This window comes from Zootoca vivipara, chromosome 14 (assembly GCF_963506605.1).
Source record: "Zootoca vivipara chromosome 14, rZooViv1.1, whole genome shotgun sequence".
NCBI lineage: Eukaryota > Metazoa > Chordata > Lepidosauria > Squamata > Lacertidae > Zootoca > Zootoca vivipara.
In genome coordinates, this window is record NC_083289.1 from 5,444,625 (window position 1) to 5,459,940 (window position 15,316).

At 47.4% G+C, this 15,316-nt stretch overlaps 1 protein-coding gene across 25 annotated transcripts in view; it reads left to right on the top strand.

Annotated features, from left to right (window-relative positions):
- The window catches only part of TPM1 (tropomyosin 1), a 38,276-nt gene that overhangs the window by 14,343 nt on the left and 8,617 nt on the right, over nucleotides 1-15,316 (top strand). For 9 of the 25 annotated variants that reach the window (XM_060282728.1, XM_060282714.1, XM_060282726.1 and 6 more), the window contains 6 exons: nucleotides 5,022-5,155; nucleotides 6,209-6,326; nucleotides 6,853-6,923; nucleotides 8,161-8,236; nucleotides 9,833-9,895; nucleotides 10,384-10,453. In XM_060282728.1, coding sequence (XP_060138711.1) covers nucleotides 5,022-5,155; nucleotides 6,209-6,326; nucleotides 6,853-6,923; nucleotides 8,161-8,236; nucleotides 9,833-9,895; nucleotides 10,384-10,453 — 532 coding nt within the window. Of the gene's footprint in view, nucleotides 1-5,021; nucleotides 5,156-6,208; nucleotides 6,327-6,852; nucleotides 6,924-7,246; nucleotides 7,323-8,160; nucleotides 8,237-9,832; nucleotides 9,896-10,383; nucleotides 10,454-12,626; nucleotides 12,710-15,316 lie in introns of those variants that run through there. The other 16 variants (XM_060282724.1, XM_060282718.1, XM_060282727.1 and 13 more) reach the window with 5 other exon arrangements.

Genomic DNA, 15,316 nt, shown 5'->3' on the forward strand with positions numbered 1-15,316 from the left:
CTGTGTATTCATAAGGGATTTGATTCAGATTGTATCTTACTGGCCCAGTGGTTTTTCCTACTTTCTTCAGTTTAAGCTGGAATTTGGCTATAAGAAGCTGATGATCTGAGTTACAGTCAGCTCCAGGTCTTGTTTTTGCTGACTGTATAGAGCTTCTCCATCTTTGGCTGCAGAGAATATAATCAATCTGATTTCGATGCTGCCCATTTGGTGATATCCATGTGTAGAGTCGTCTCTTGTGTTGTTGGAAGAGAGTGTTTGTGATGACCAGCTTGTTCTCTTGACAGAACTCTATTAGCCTTTGCCCTGCTTCATTTTGAACTCCAAGGCCAAACTTGCCAGTTGTTCCTTTTATCTCTTGATTCCCTACTTTAGCATTCCAATCCCCTGTAATGAGAAGAACATCCTTCTTTGGTGTCATTTCTAGAAGGTGTTGTAGGTCTTCATAGAATTGGTCAATTTCACTTTCTTCAGCACCGGTAGTTGGTGCATAAACTTGGATTACTGTGATGTTAAAAGGTCTGCCTTGGATTCGTATCGAGATCATTCTGTCATTTTTGAGATTGCATCCCATTACAGCTTTTGCCACTCTTTTGTTGACTATGAGGGCCACTCTATTTCTTCTACAGGATTCTTGCCCACAGTAGTAGATATGATAGTCACCCGAACTGAATTCACCCATTCCCTTCCATTTTAGTTCACTGATGCCCAGGATGTCGATATTTATTCTTGTCATCTCATTTTTGACCACATCCAGCTTACCTCTATTCATGGTTCTTACATTCCAGGTTCCTATGCAATATTTTTCTTTACAGCATCGGACTTTCCTTTCGCTTCCAGGCATATCCGCAACTGAGCGTCCTTTCGGCTTTGGCCCAGCCGCTTCATCAGCTCTGAATCTACTTGTACTTGCCCTCCGCTCTTCCTCAGTAGCATGTTGGACGCCTTCCGACCTGAGGGGCTCATCTTCCAGCGTCATAACTTTTATATGCCTGTTGTCTTTGTCCATGGAGTTTTCTTGGCAGGGATACTGGAGTGGCTTGCCAGTTCCTTCTCCAGGTGGATCACGTTTAGTCACAACTCTCCACTATGACCTGTCCATCTTGGGTGACCCTGCATGGCATAGCTCATAGCTTCTCTGAGTTATTCAAGCCCCTTCGCCACGACAAGGCATTGATCCATGAAGGGTTGCCATACAGGTCTTCAGATCAGGACTTTATTTTATTTTTTAAAGTCACAAGGTAAAAAAAAGAAGTGGCAGCTGCAACAAACATGTTCAGGATGCCAGCAGCTCCCTCCCACCTCCATTTCAAGCATTGCGATGCCGCTTTAAACACCAACACTTCTCTCAAAGGATCCTGGGAACTTGTAGTTTGTTAAGGCTACTGAGAGGTGTTAGGAGAGCCCCATTCCCCTCACAAAGCTACAGTTCCCAGAGTGGTTTAACAATCCCTCTTCTCGGGGAACTCTGGGAACTGTAGTTCTTTTGAGGGGAATGGTGGCCTGCTCACAACTCTCAGCACCCTTAACAAACTACAGCTCCCATGGTTCTTTGGGGAAGCCGTGGCCATTAAAAGGGATACAACACTGCTTTAAACGTGTAGTGCAGGTGGGGCCTTCATTGCTGTCCCTGTTTGCCTGCTGGGATTTGGCACCCCACCCAGTGTGCAAGAAGGATGGTTTTCTGTTATCAAAACCCAGCAATCCTGCCCTTTTCTCTGCAGCAAACATTTAGTTGGGCAGATGCAGTGTGGGGTGGATGCTTGACTTAATGGCACGTGACCCACTCGTTTGCTTGATCGCCATGCAAAGCACAGGGAGGTGGGGATGAGAAGAGGAGGGGCAGGGGGAACCCGAAGCCAGGGCTGCTTGGGGGTGGGGGCTCTAGATGGAGCAGGACTCCAACTCCTGCCGTCTCTGACCATTGGCCGTGCTGGCTGCTGGGACTTGGGGTCCAGGTTTCCCCATCGCTGACTTAGATGGCTTTTGCAATTCAGGCTGCAGTCCTATGCCTGGGGGCTCATCTCAGCATATGAGAAAACTTTGCTCGTTAAGGAAGCCTTGTATGTATCTTACATTTTTCTTGCTTGCCTGTTTCTCCAAAGAGACTGGAGGCAGCAAATAGACAGTAATAAAAACAGATTAAAGCAAACATGATTCCTTTTTTAAAAAATCCCCCAAAACACATGTCCAGATCAGCCCATTTAACAAATTCCGGCAGCATGAGAATAATGTAGAAGCCATACTGGGGTGGGGTGGGGATATATAATCAACCAAAGGACTTTTAAAGCCAAGGTCATTTAAGTAAGTCCGCAAAAGTTGCTGGTCTGTAAAAATGTTGTCTAGCCTGCTGCAGAATGGCAGTGCAGGGCTGGAGAGCAGGCAAGCGCTTAAAGGCAAGGCTGTAAGAAGTGGCCAGTGTTATTGTGCAAATTCCAAATCCTGCCAGGATATTCCTTTAAAGCACCCACAGACAGATCAGGTAACTAGCAGGGTTGTTGAAGGGGAGTCCCTGCAGGGTGGAGGGTGCTGTTCCCTTCCCCTTCACTTCAGAATGATGACTGGAGGGGGAAGGAAATAGTTGCTGTCAAGCGGCAGCAGCAATCATTAATCCCTGGTCGTCTCATAGTGAAACTATGAGCAAACACAGACCAGAAACTTGTGTTTATCGGCTAGCCCTAGCCCTGGGAGTGCCCCTCCGGTGTCATGGGTAGTTTTCTTTACCATATAAGGGAAAGCCCTGCTTTGCAGAAAGAGAGGAGAAAGGCGGGGGGGGGGGGAGAGGCCATAATTTTGGGACTTTCAGAGAAACTATAGGCAAGCCTCTGCTGACTTTCTGCTTTGGGAACAGGAAGTGGGATACTGACCTTTAATCACTGCAGACTGCAATTGGGTTGAGATCAGTTTTGATGTAATTATTAACTGCGCAGCCTAATCGGTTTTTTCCACACTTGAGACCAGGGTTGTTTGCCAGTTTTCCCCTCCCCAGAGATTAAAGTACTGTAGCACTTGAGAGCCTCGGAAAGGCACTCATGGACTCTGCTTCAGCCACGCCGGCCCCGGCAGTTATTCCACCCAAGTGAACAGGAGTTCAGTGCATTGAAATGTGGCGTCGCCCTTTTGACTTCCAGAAACTTGAATTTATTCCGGATCTTTTTGCACTGGTGGAGATCCTAAGCAATAGGAAGGCTTTTTGCATCAAAAACCACAGCAACTTGAGTTTGCAGAAGAGCATGAAAATGTGGCTTAGGTTGCAATCCTAAACACACTTCCTAGTGAGGAAGCCAGGCTTCCTCAACCTCGGCCCTCCAGATGTTTTGAGACTACAATTCCCATCATCCCTGACCACTGGTCCTGCTAGCTAGGGATCATGGGAGTTGTAGGCCAAAAACATCTGGAGGACCCGAAGTTGAGGAAGCCTGGAGTAAGCTCTGTCGCACACAGTGGAGTTTCCATCAAAGTCGACATGTAGAGGGCTGTGCTGTGAACTTGTGGAAGTATTTAAAATTAGGTAGTCTGGTTTGCTCATATTTCATGTTAGAATAAAGTAACATTGTAGGGAATGACATTCCTTGTAAAATAAGGCGTACCTTGAGAAGTTGTATAAAAAGTATTGAACTCTTTCCCCCTCCCAGATAGGATCATATTTGGCACGTGGGCCACCATAAGTTGGGCTGGAGCTACTGAATGGTGCCCTTTCTGGCACAGAGGATCTGAGAGTGCAGGCCACTTCCCCGTGCGCTGTGTTTTTTCCTCTTGCGTGAGCTGAGGATTCAACATCAGCTCACCCCTGGAGAAGCAGCCAGGAGTCTGAGCTGTCTCTTTGAGTCATGTCCAGGACTCCCAGAAACTCCCATGGCCTGCTTATGCCCTGCAGAGACCCCAAAGCTCTTCATGGGGAAAATGCATGTCCGTCCTTACTCCATGATTTGAGCAAAAAGTCTGGAAGTATGTCAGGCGGGTGCGAAGAAGAAGACGGCTCTCTGCCCCGAGAAGTTTACAATCTGGAATGAGGATAGCCAGTGTGGTGCCCTCTAGAAGTTGTTGGATCCCCAAGTCCTATCTGCCCCAGCCAGCATGGCCTGTCATTGAGGATGGGGGGAGTTGGGGATCCAACAACATTCAGAGGGTGCTGTGTTGGCCACCTTTGATCTAAATTTTGGAAGCAGGAGGAGTTGCATCCAGGGCAGCACATCTGTAAAGGGCAGTTGCTGGGCCTCGTCTCCCCGCCCTTAGTGTTCTTGTCCTTGATCTATAAGACCCATGTACAGTGGTGCCTCGCTAGACGAATTTAATTCGTTCCATGGGTCTTTTCTTATAACGAAAAATTCGTCTAGCGAATCCTATAGGAATGTACGAAAAAAAAATTGACCTTTTTTTTGCCCATAGGAACGCATTAATTGAATTTCAATGCATTCCTATGGGAAACCGCGATTCGCTAGATGAATTTTTCATAAAACGAATTCGTCTAGCGAGGCAACCTCTGCTCAAAAAATCCTTTCGTTAAGCGGAAATTCCGTTAAGCAGGGCATTCGTTAAGCGAGGCACCACTGTAGTTCCTTCACATTGTAACTCTGAAAGATGGGGTGTGTGTGGTCCATTTCCTTTGACGGTCGATAAGTGAAAGTGGCTGTTGATCGCTCAGTGAGTGAAGGATCAGACTGCATGAAGTAACTCGCGTGAAAAGGAAAGAGTTGAGGAATATTCTAACAGATTAGGCAAGTGGTGATGGGGACACACATGGCCACAGTCTGCTTTTTTAAAGAACCCTACCTTAATAATTGGTTGCTTATTGTCTGCTTACCCCCTCAAAACACCACTTTCCCCTGTTTTGTTTCCGTCTGCTTCCCCCCCCCCAGCCTGGCACCCTCCAGATGTTTCATACTTACAGCTCTGGGAGGGAGCTGTAGGACGCCAGGTTGGGGAGGAAGTTGGCTGATATCTCCTTTCCTCTTCACGGTGTACTTTCCAACCACCTCTTCGGCGCCCTCAAAAGTCACGGCGTTTTCCTTTCTCCGCAGGCTGAGAGCGATGTGGCTTCTCTGAACAGGCGTATCCAACTGGTAGAGGAAGAGCTGGATCGTGCCCAGGAGCGCCTGGCAACAGCCTTGCAGAAACTGGAGGAGGCTGAGAAGGCGGCAGATGAGAGCGAAAGGTGGGGATAGCCCTGGGGGGGGGGGCTCTCCCTCCAACTGTTGTCCAGTCTCTCTTTTAAAAAACAAAAACCCTCCGTTGAGAGGCAGGAGCATAGCAACTGTTGTGGCCTGGCCTGCCTTTTAGCCTCGGCTGTGTGGGCCACATGCCCTAATGCATAGCATATCTTGGCAAGGGGGGGGCCCTGAATGGCATCTTCACACGTCCATACCCTCCCAGAGTTCCCTAAGAAGAGGGATTGTTAAACCATTCTGGGAACTGTAGCTCTTTGAGGGGAATAGGGATTTCCAAACTGCTCTCAGAACCCTCAACAAACTACAGCTCCCAGAATTCTTTGGGGGGGGGGAGGCCATGACCTTTTAAAGTGGTATCATTGTGCTTCAACTGTATGGTGTGAATGTGGAGACAAGCATACACACATGCACTCTGACATGGGGCCCAGTCCACCAGGGTATTCTTTCATTATAGTTAACTCCCCCTTTGTGTGTATTTGAGACATGCATGACCACTGACCCGCACATGATTTTCAGCCCCAGAAGGGCATGGGGCTGGCTTACACAGTCCTGTTGATGCATACAACAGGAATGCCCCCCCCCCCGGTGCAAATAGGAATTCCCTGAACACTGGCTTTAAAAAAAAGCAGCAAACTAGCAAATAGCCTGTCATTGTATGTAGCTGTGTGTTTTGAAGGGATGTTTGTGCCCTTTTACATCCCTACAAAGTATTTGTGAGCAGAGGTTGAGCTAGTCGCTGCCAAGCATGGAAGGGTGGCACCGAATTGTTCTTTCCCGTACGAGTGAGTGGCAGCCATATATGTACTAGATAGTTGGACTACCTTGAAGTTTAATTTTGGTACCCCAAAGTGCAATGAGCGGGGGGGGGGGACGCACAAAATTTCAGCCCACCAGTGAGGAAGGCACTTGTGGGAAGTTTTCATACAGGTCACAGAAATAACTTTTTTGGGTGTGTGTGTGAGGGGGAGCAGAATCGCCAAGACACAAATGGGCATTTAATATCAAGCTGTTTTCCAACCCTTGTAATTTCTGCCTTCCAGAGGAATGAAGGTCATTGAGAGCAGAGCCCTGAAGGATGAGGAGAAGATGGAGATCCAGGAGATCCAACTCAAGGAGGCCAAACACATTGCTGAGGACGCTGACCGCAAGTATGAAGAGGTGGGTACTTGAGCGCAGCCGGGGGCCCTTGGGAGGTTACTTGGTTTGGCTGCTGTTTCCAAGGAGGACCAATGAGTAGGGAGACCCGAGATGCTCTGCAGAAGGCGTGGGGTGGCAGGATGACCCACTGAGAGACAGCCATCCTGTTAACAGCCAGGATCTGAGCGGAGAAGCTTTGTGGAGGAAGCCCACAAGAGCGAGGCAGAAAGTGATGCCTTTTGCCTAGCAAGCATTTGAGAGAGAGAGAGAGAGCGATGAAATTTCACAAGGGCAGGATCGCTGGGAGTTGTACACCACCTCCTGAAGCTGGGGACATGACCTTGGCTTCCTGCCTTCTGAAATGGGTCTCCCTCTCCACCTCCCTGCTGTGGTGTTTCACGTACGGGCAGCACAGTTACTTGGGACAACCTTCCCTGATCCATCGCCCTCTGGATATTGTTGGGTGACAATTCTCCATCGCAGTCTACATCTTGCTGCTGCTGGGCCCTAAGCCTCCCCCCTCCTTCTGCTTTCCCCATTGCTATAGGTGGCTCGTAAACTGGTGATCATTGAGAGCGACCTGGAGCGTGCGGAGGAGCGGGCTGAACTGTCAGAAAGGTAGGGGCCACCGCCTGGCCAATTAAGAAAAGGCTCTGGGGTCCGTGGGGCAAGTGTGATTTATGTCGCAGTACCTGAGTGTCTGGTGCGGGATGGTGACTGGCTATCTTCCAGCGGCAGCTGCGGGGGGTCTGCTGCATGCCTTGGCACGCCTGCGTGTGTGTGGGTGTCGTTGCGCCTGCGTACGTCTGTGCGCTTCCGTGGTGTCTGAATCATTTCCTCTGGGGGCCTCTCTTATTTGGTCTGGGTCACTGCATGCTTTTGACTCGCACACGGATTGTTTTGTGAATGGCTCTTGTGCATTTTCATGTGTTCACTAACAGCCAAGCCCGACAGCTGGAGGAACAGTTAAGGATAATGGATCAAACGTTGAAAGCATTAATGGCTGCTGAGGAGAAGGTACTGGAGACAACATACCTATGTATCTGTGACCCGAATGATCAGGTTTTTTAAGCTGCCACCCAAATCTCCTGGCTACCCTGACCTTCTAGTTAGATGCCTCTTAGCAGTAGTGGCTGGATCTCCCCGTTATCCTTCTCCTTCCTCTCCTGTGTTTGCTTTCTCTCGTCTCTGGTGTGGATGCCGGTGTGTGTGTGTGCACAGGTGTGTGCTTAACCTTTTTTGTAGCTGATCGAGCCCAAAGAAGAAGCTGAACCTCCTGGGTTGGTTGAAGAGTTTTGGTTAAGTCAGCCCTTAGGTGTTTTGGACTACAACTGTTGCTTGGGCTGTTGGAAGCTGTAGTCCAAAACATCTGGCGTTGGCAAAATAAAAAATTCTGAATAAACCTGGCTATTTTAAAACCCACAGTTGTGCTTGTACAAGTCACATCTGCATTGGCTCCTGAGTGCAGAAAGAGAATTCAGTGGAAAATCCAGACAGAAGATTGTTGCAGCTCTGCAAACAGTTTGAAAATTGCCTGCTGAAATGTGGCAGTGTTTGTTTGGGGGCCTTTCCACTAGGGACCCTTGGCTCACCCAACCCAGAACATGTGTGTGATGCCATAGTAGCATAGCAGATCTGTGGACAATATTTTGGAATCCTTCAAAGCAACTTTGGGTTCTGCAATTAATTTATCTCTTTGATCTCAAGCGGGTTCAGCTTCATTCAAGGCCCTTTCTTAAGCTCTGAGATTCAGTTTTCATTTTTCTCTATCTTTTCTTCCCTCTCTTTCCCTCCCCCACCCCCAATGACTGTTCTTCCTCTTCGCCCCTTTCCTCCCTCCATTCCAAAATAATAGCAAATGTGCTGAACTTGAAGAGGAGTTGAAAACTGTGACCAACAACCTGAGGTCGCTGGAAGCTCAGGCAGAAAAGGTATGGTCTAACTGCGAAAGGTGCAAATGTTCCATGATGGGCTTTCCAAGCCGCTTCTCAGAATGTTTATTCTGAAGTAAGTCCTGTTGCCTCCAGTGGGGAATTTACTTCCCAAGTGCTCTTTTCAAAAATATTTTACTTGCCAGTGATTTCTGATGCTTCTAATGCCACATTTAAACAGTTGTGGCTTCCCTCAGAGAAATCTGGGAGCTGCGGTTTGCTAAAGGGGCTGAGAGTAGTTAGGAGAGGCTCCCGTTCCCCTCCTGAAACTACAATTCCTTGAGTGACTTAATAATCCCTCTTCACGGGGAGCTCTGGGCAATTGTAGCTCTGTGCCAGGGGAATAGAAGTATCCTAGTGACTCTCAGCACCTTTAACAAACTACAGCTCCCAGAACTCTTTGGGGTAAGCCATGACCATTTAAAGTGGTATCATTGCACTTTTAATTTATGGTGCGAATGTGGCCTTAATCACCCAAAGCTCCCAATGTGATACTTGCAGTGAATACAATACAGAATGGCTGGGTTTTGAAGCTTCCTCAGATGACTGTTTCCTCTCCCTAGCTGTGCCCAGAGGGCTGCTGTCAGGTCTTGGGCAGAGAAGCACATTTCCATCTTCTGCAAGCAAAGCGCTGCTCTCTCTACTAAGACCTCCAGTAAAACAGAACTGTAAAAGCATTCTGTAGATCAATAAAATAATAAAACAGTATAATAACAAAATAAAAAATTCCTTCAGTAGCACCTTCAGTAGCACCTTCAAGACCAACTAAGTTTTTATTTTGGTATGAGCTTTCGTGTGCATGCACACTTCGTCAGCTCATACCAAAATAAAAACTTAGTTGGTCTTTAAGGTGCTACTGAAGGTGCTACTGAAGGAATTTTTTTATTTTGCTTCGACTCAGACCAACAAGGCTACCTACCTGTAACTAGTATAATAACAGTTTTGTTTAGGCTTGCAAAGTGGATTTATTATTATTCTTTTTAAAAAAAGAGAGCAAAACTCTGCATCAACAGTCACTTGTTGTCAGATGAAAGCTGTGTGTCTTTGACCCTTTAACTGGATTTCTGAGAATCGGCAATGGATGCTTTCAAGAACAGACTGACTTCAATGTGAAATGTAACTTGTAGCATTATGAAGCTGAACAAGGAACCCAATAGGCTATCTTTTAATCATCCTGTGTCAGGAGTTCTGTGTTGTAGTGCAAACCTCTTTCCAGATCCCCCCCTACATGAGAGAGATTGTGCAGTCCTGCAGAAACAGCTGGTTTGAGCCAGAGCTATAAGCCAGGGCGGGGAGCCAGTGACCCAGGCAGTGTGGCTAATGGTCAGTGGTGGTGGGATTTGGGAGTCCAACAATATTTGAAGGGCCATTCCTGTTATAAGCTTTTCCACTGTTAATGCATTTAGCTTACAACAGGCTATTGTTTGGGCTTGTACAATGAACACTTACTCCTGGCATTGCAGTTTTGCTGGTTTCCTCTCATGCAGTAATTTTTAGTGGTCTTTCAACTTGTGATTGTAAAGATATTGGACGTTGCCACCTCAGTGCTGCCCATGTCTGCTCAGTTGACCTTTCATTGGTCTGCTTAATCTACAGTACTCGCAGAAGGAAGACAAGTATGAAGAGGAGATCAAGGTCCTTACTGACAAACTTAAAGAGGTAAAAATGCCACTGTATCCTTGGGACAGAAGCCAACCCTCTTCTTTTCCCTGCAGCTTTTAAGAGATTTTGGCCAAACACCATGAAGAATCTTCTCTCTTGCCCAAAGCATGAGAGCTTTGCTGTGCTCTTGGAAAACTTCCATTCTGATCAGAAAATGTCCTTGATGGTCTCTGTGTACTAAAGAACAGAGGGCTGCATCCAATTTTAGGCCATTGATTTTGGGTCCATAAATTTCATTAGTTCTACTCTGAGCATAATGTAATTGGATGTCACCTATAAATATAATTGCTGCCCTGGGCTCCTTTTGTGGGAATATGAATAAATAAAAATAATTGAAATGCTATGTTGTTTGGAGCTGGTTTCCCACTCTGTTTTGGAAGATTCTCCCACTTCCACCACCCAGCCTCTTTGCACAATGCAGAAGCTTTCCTATACCTTCCTTGTGCTTTTTGACCATTGCCTTTGTGTGTTTTCTTGGCCTCCAGGCTGAGACCCGAGCTGAGTTTGCAGAGAGGTCGGTAACTAAGCTGGAGAAGAGCATTGATGACTTAGAAGGTACGTTTCTTTATTTGCATCCCTTGCTAACCTAGAAGGCTGAGACAGCAAACTCCATCTTTGAAGTAGGCACATACAGTGGACAATTGCTAATTTTTGGTCAATACTGGCAAGTGTCTGCCATGGATAAGTGCCAGGCAGCAGAGGTTGGGAGACCCCCCCTAGCATCACTGTGTCTGGAACAGAAGTGGCCACTAGGCAAGGGAGGAAGATTGCTGGCTGAACTTGCCTTTCATCGACAGGAGAGGACACAGGTGGCGCTGTGGTCTAAACCACTGAGCCTCTCAGGCTTGATCAGAAGGTCAGCAGTTCGAATCCGTGTGATGGGGTTAGCTCCTGTTGCTCTGTCCCAGCTCCCGCCAACCTAGCAGTTCAAAAGCACACCAGCGCGAGTAAAAAAATAGGTACTGCTGTGGAGGGAAGGTAAATGTCGTTTCCATGCGCTCTGGCTTCTGTGTGACAGAAGTCCCGTTGCACCAGAAGTGGTTCAGTCATGCTGGCCACATGATCTGGGAAAACTGCGGACAAACACCAGCTCCCTTGGCCTGAAAGTGAGATGAGCACCACACCCCATAGTCAGATTTGACAGGAGTTAACCTTTACCTTTAACGCATGAACAGGGCAGATGAATAACAGTTGACTGAAAATGGGGCTTCAGAATGTTTGATAACTGGCTTTAGACAGAGAAGGTTTTGCGTTTGCATTCTCTTTTGTCTCTGTCCCTTTGGTGTCTCAAGACTTCGTTCTCTTGAATATTGAACTCCACTTCCTGGTCCTTCTGGAATATTCCACGGCAAAAAATGAACAAGTCAGATAGGAAATGCTATGAGTGCCTTAAGATCACTGGCTGAAAATGTCAGCCATGGGAGGCATTGCAGTTGCTCCCATTAGGAATGTTGCAAGTTGACATAGTTTTCTGATGGAGATGATGGATGAATGTCAAGGCAGCCATTTGGTGGCACCTACTGACTCCGCTGTCAGCGACATTTGAAGCCTTGTTTGTGTGTTAATGGGGAGCATCTGTTTAGCAGTTACATGCACAGTTTGCTTCCAAGGTCTTCAAAAGTCCTTGGAATTTTCTTCTGTGTTGGTTGAACTCTTGGGGGAAAGGTAGTAGTTGATGGATATCCTTCCCTCAAGTCTTCCTGTTCTTGTTGGGGTATGAGGCAGGACTCTGCTCTCATTCTGTAGGGAACTGCTGCGTAGGAAGGGGTTGTCTGCTGTTATACTACTGGAAGAATGTTTTGGACTTGGACTTTGCCAGGTTGTGTGTTCTGGTGCTTCCAACAGGGAGAGGGTAGAAGGGGTCTTGAGGGGCCTACATCTCTGGGGGAAAAGGAGGAGTTTGGTTTCAGAGCCCCTTGGGCCTCAGCGCTATTCTTTCTGCTGAGCCAATCTGCTGTCTGACCCTGTGACAGTGGCACCAGGTCCAAGAGTTCAAGCCCCATGATGCAATGACAGAATCAAAAGGAGCAGTAGGAGAGATAAGGACTTTTGACAGGTCCTAGGAAAAAAAAGTTCCCTCTGGTGAAATGCTGGTGCCCCAATGCGTTTCTGGTAGGAAAGCCTTCCTTAGGTGGGGGCTGTGCAACTTCTGCTTCAAGCTGTGCCTAGGCCACAGAGTTCTCCAACCTGGTGCCCTCCAGATGTTTTGGACTACAACTCTTAACACCCCCAAGCCAGCACAGTTGCATCATGCTGGAGCTGATGTTAATTGTAGTCCAAGCATCTGGAGGGCACTGGCTTGGGGAAGGCTGGTCTAAACTGTACGACGTTTGACTGCAGGGATGGAACAGCTCAGATGCATGTAGAAAAGTGGGAACAAGTTTTATGCAGGTTTAATGGAAAGCTAGCATCTAGGAGAGTTTTGCAGTATCACTTCGATGTTTGTTTCCCACCATTTGCTTGCTGTATTGTTATTATTTCTACCCACATCTAGCAACTCCACTGCTTGAATTCTTTTTCAACCCATTTGACTCCTCTCTGTTTTCTTTTGCTCTCTCTCTCACACCTCTCCTGTGCCACACGCCGCTGCCTTCCGCACACCTCCATTTCTCCCCTCCTGGCTGCCATGACTTCCGGACGGTGTTTTGCTTCCACATCACCCTTGGTCACTGCCTCCTCCTCCTCCTCCTCCTCACACTTCTTCTACCTTCCCCATGGTGACTCTCAGATGAGTTGTATGCTCAGAAACTCAAGTACAAGGCCATCAGCGAGGAGCTGGATCACGCTCTCAACGACATGACTTCCATGTAATTGGCCTCTTGTTTCTGCCTGCGCCCTCTGCCCCTGAGGCACCTCGCTGCCGCCTGGCAGGTTAAACTGGCTCACTCTTTAGTGCAGGGCTGGCCTTTCCGCATGCCTGGTGCTGGCTGGCATGTCTGTGGTCTGATTGGAGCATCTAGGGTGGGGGGCGGGGCAGGACTTTTTAAATAAAAGTAAGCCTCCAACCTTTAAAATCTTGGAGAGTTTGTTAAAGGGTCTCCTAATAATTTCCATGCCAGTTTGGTGGTTTCATAGAGCACAAGGCATTCCTAGTCAGCAATAGATCGGCTGGCAGCCAAATTCATAACACAAATTATTGGCCATCAGCTGTGAGGTTCCCCAGCCACCCAGTGCAATTCTTTTTGCTGGGCAACTTACCAGCCTCTCTTAACAAGAGGGAAATTCGGTGAGAGGGAAATTCAATGGCCTTTGAGCTTTTTCTATTGCAGTAAAGAGTGGGCAAGTTTCATGCTTGGATTGATGAATTCATCTGACATTCCTACAAGGCTCATTTTTACCTAAGTGTGTGTCCATCCTGCTCTCTCCCCCACACCCTTTTTGGAGTGTTTCTCCTTCAAGTTCTCTTCTGTTGCAGCATTTTTAAGTTCAGTTCCCAAATTTAGCAAGTTTCTACGGTTGCATTCCTAACCTCCACTACTAGGAGATGAACTCAGTTGAAATCAGTGGAATGTACTTCCTAGTAAACATACTTAAGGTTGGATAAACTATGCTACCTGCGGCCCACCTGCTTTTAAAAACAGCCACACATTTATAGGATCCTGCTTCTCAATATCGTTTTGCTTTACTATTTCATGCATTCCTGCTATGCAAGAGGTTCAGTGTAGTTAACAGACTGGCGCATGTTGCTTTAAGAGAAATAAGGCCTGAACAGGAGCACTCAGGGAGATCCAGTGACACTTGGGAGATTCAGGACAGGCAGAAGGAAGGACTCCTTCATGCAGCACATAGTTAAACTATGGAATTTGCCCCCACAGGAGGTGGTGATGGCCACCAACTTAGGTGGCTTTAAAATAGGATTGGGCAAATTCGTGGAAGGAGGCTAAGGCTACAAGCCACAAAGGCTTTGTTCTACCTCCACTGTCAGAGGCAGGATGCCTCCGAATACCAGTTGCTACAAATCACAAGTGGAGTGAGTTGCTGTGTTGCACTGGGATCCTGCTTTGTAGATTTCCCATAATAGGCCTTTAGTTGGCCACTAGAAGAACAGTGACATCTTCCCATTCTTTCAGAGTCTCAGATTCTCAGAACATGACAATAATAATACAGTTGTGCCTCGCTTAACGAATGCCCTGCTTAACGAAATTTCCGCTTAACGAAAGGTTTTTTCTAGTGGGGGTTGCCTCGCTAGACGAATTCATTTTATGAAAAATTCGTCTAGCGAATCGCGGTTTCCCATAGGAATGCATTGAAATTCAATTATGGGCAAAAAAAAAATTCAAATTTTTTTCAATGCATTCCTATGGGATTCGCTAGACGAATTTTTCGTTATAAGAAAAGACCCGTGGAACAAATTAAATTTGTCTAGCGAGGCACCACTGTAATAATAATAAATTTTATTTATACCCTGCCCTTAATAATAAATTTATTTATACCCTGCCCTTCCCAGTTTAAAAACCGGGCTCAGGGCGGCTAACAACAGATATAAAAACATTGATTAAAACTTTAAAACAACTTTAAAACAGCATAAAACACAACATCAATATAGCATCGCCAGGGGAAGGGAAAAAGGAATGGAAGCTTAGGTTAAATTGAAGGCCAGGCAGAATAACTCTGTCTTACAGGCCCCGCGGAAGGAGATCAAGTCCCGCAGGGCCCTAGTCTCATGGGACAGAGCATTCCACCAGGTCGGTGCCATCACTGAACGGGCTCTGGCCCTTGTGGAGGAGAGTCTGGCTTCTTTAGGGCCTGGGACCCTTAAACTGTTACTATTTGTGGATCTGAGGGTCCTCTGCGGGGCAAACTGGGAGAGACAGTCCCGTAAGTACGAGGGTCCTAGGCTGCATAGGGCTTTAAATGTCAAAACCAGCACCTTAAATATGACCCGGTACTCCACCGGGAGCCAGTGCAGCTGGTAAAGCACTGGATGAATATGCTGCCATGGCAAGGTCTCTGTAAGGAGCCTCACTGCAGCGTTCTGCACCCGCTGGAGTTTCTGGGACAGTTTCAAGGGCAGCCCCGCGTAGAGCAAGTTACAGTAGTCAAGCCTGGAGGTGACAGTCACATGGACTGTGGCCAGGTTGGGGCGGGAAAGGTAGGGGGCCAACTACTTGATACGGCGCAGATGGAAAAATGTCGCCTTGACTGTTGCTGTAATCCTGGCATCCCCAAACTGCGGCCCTCCAGATGTTTTGGCCTACAACTCCCATGATCCCTAGCTAACAGGACCAGTGGTCAGAGATGATGGGAATTGTAGTCCAAAACATCTGGAGGGCCGAAGTTTGGGGATGCCTGCTGTAATCTGTGCCTCCCTGGAAAGGGAGGCGTCAAGGATTACACCCAGACACTTAACGGAAGACACTGGCACTAATTGAGCCCCTGCAAGAGAAGGGAGTTGGTCCCCCAACCCTATACCATCCT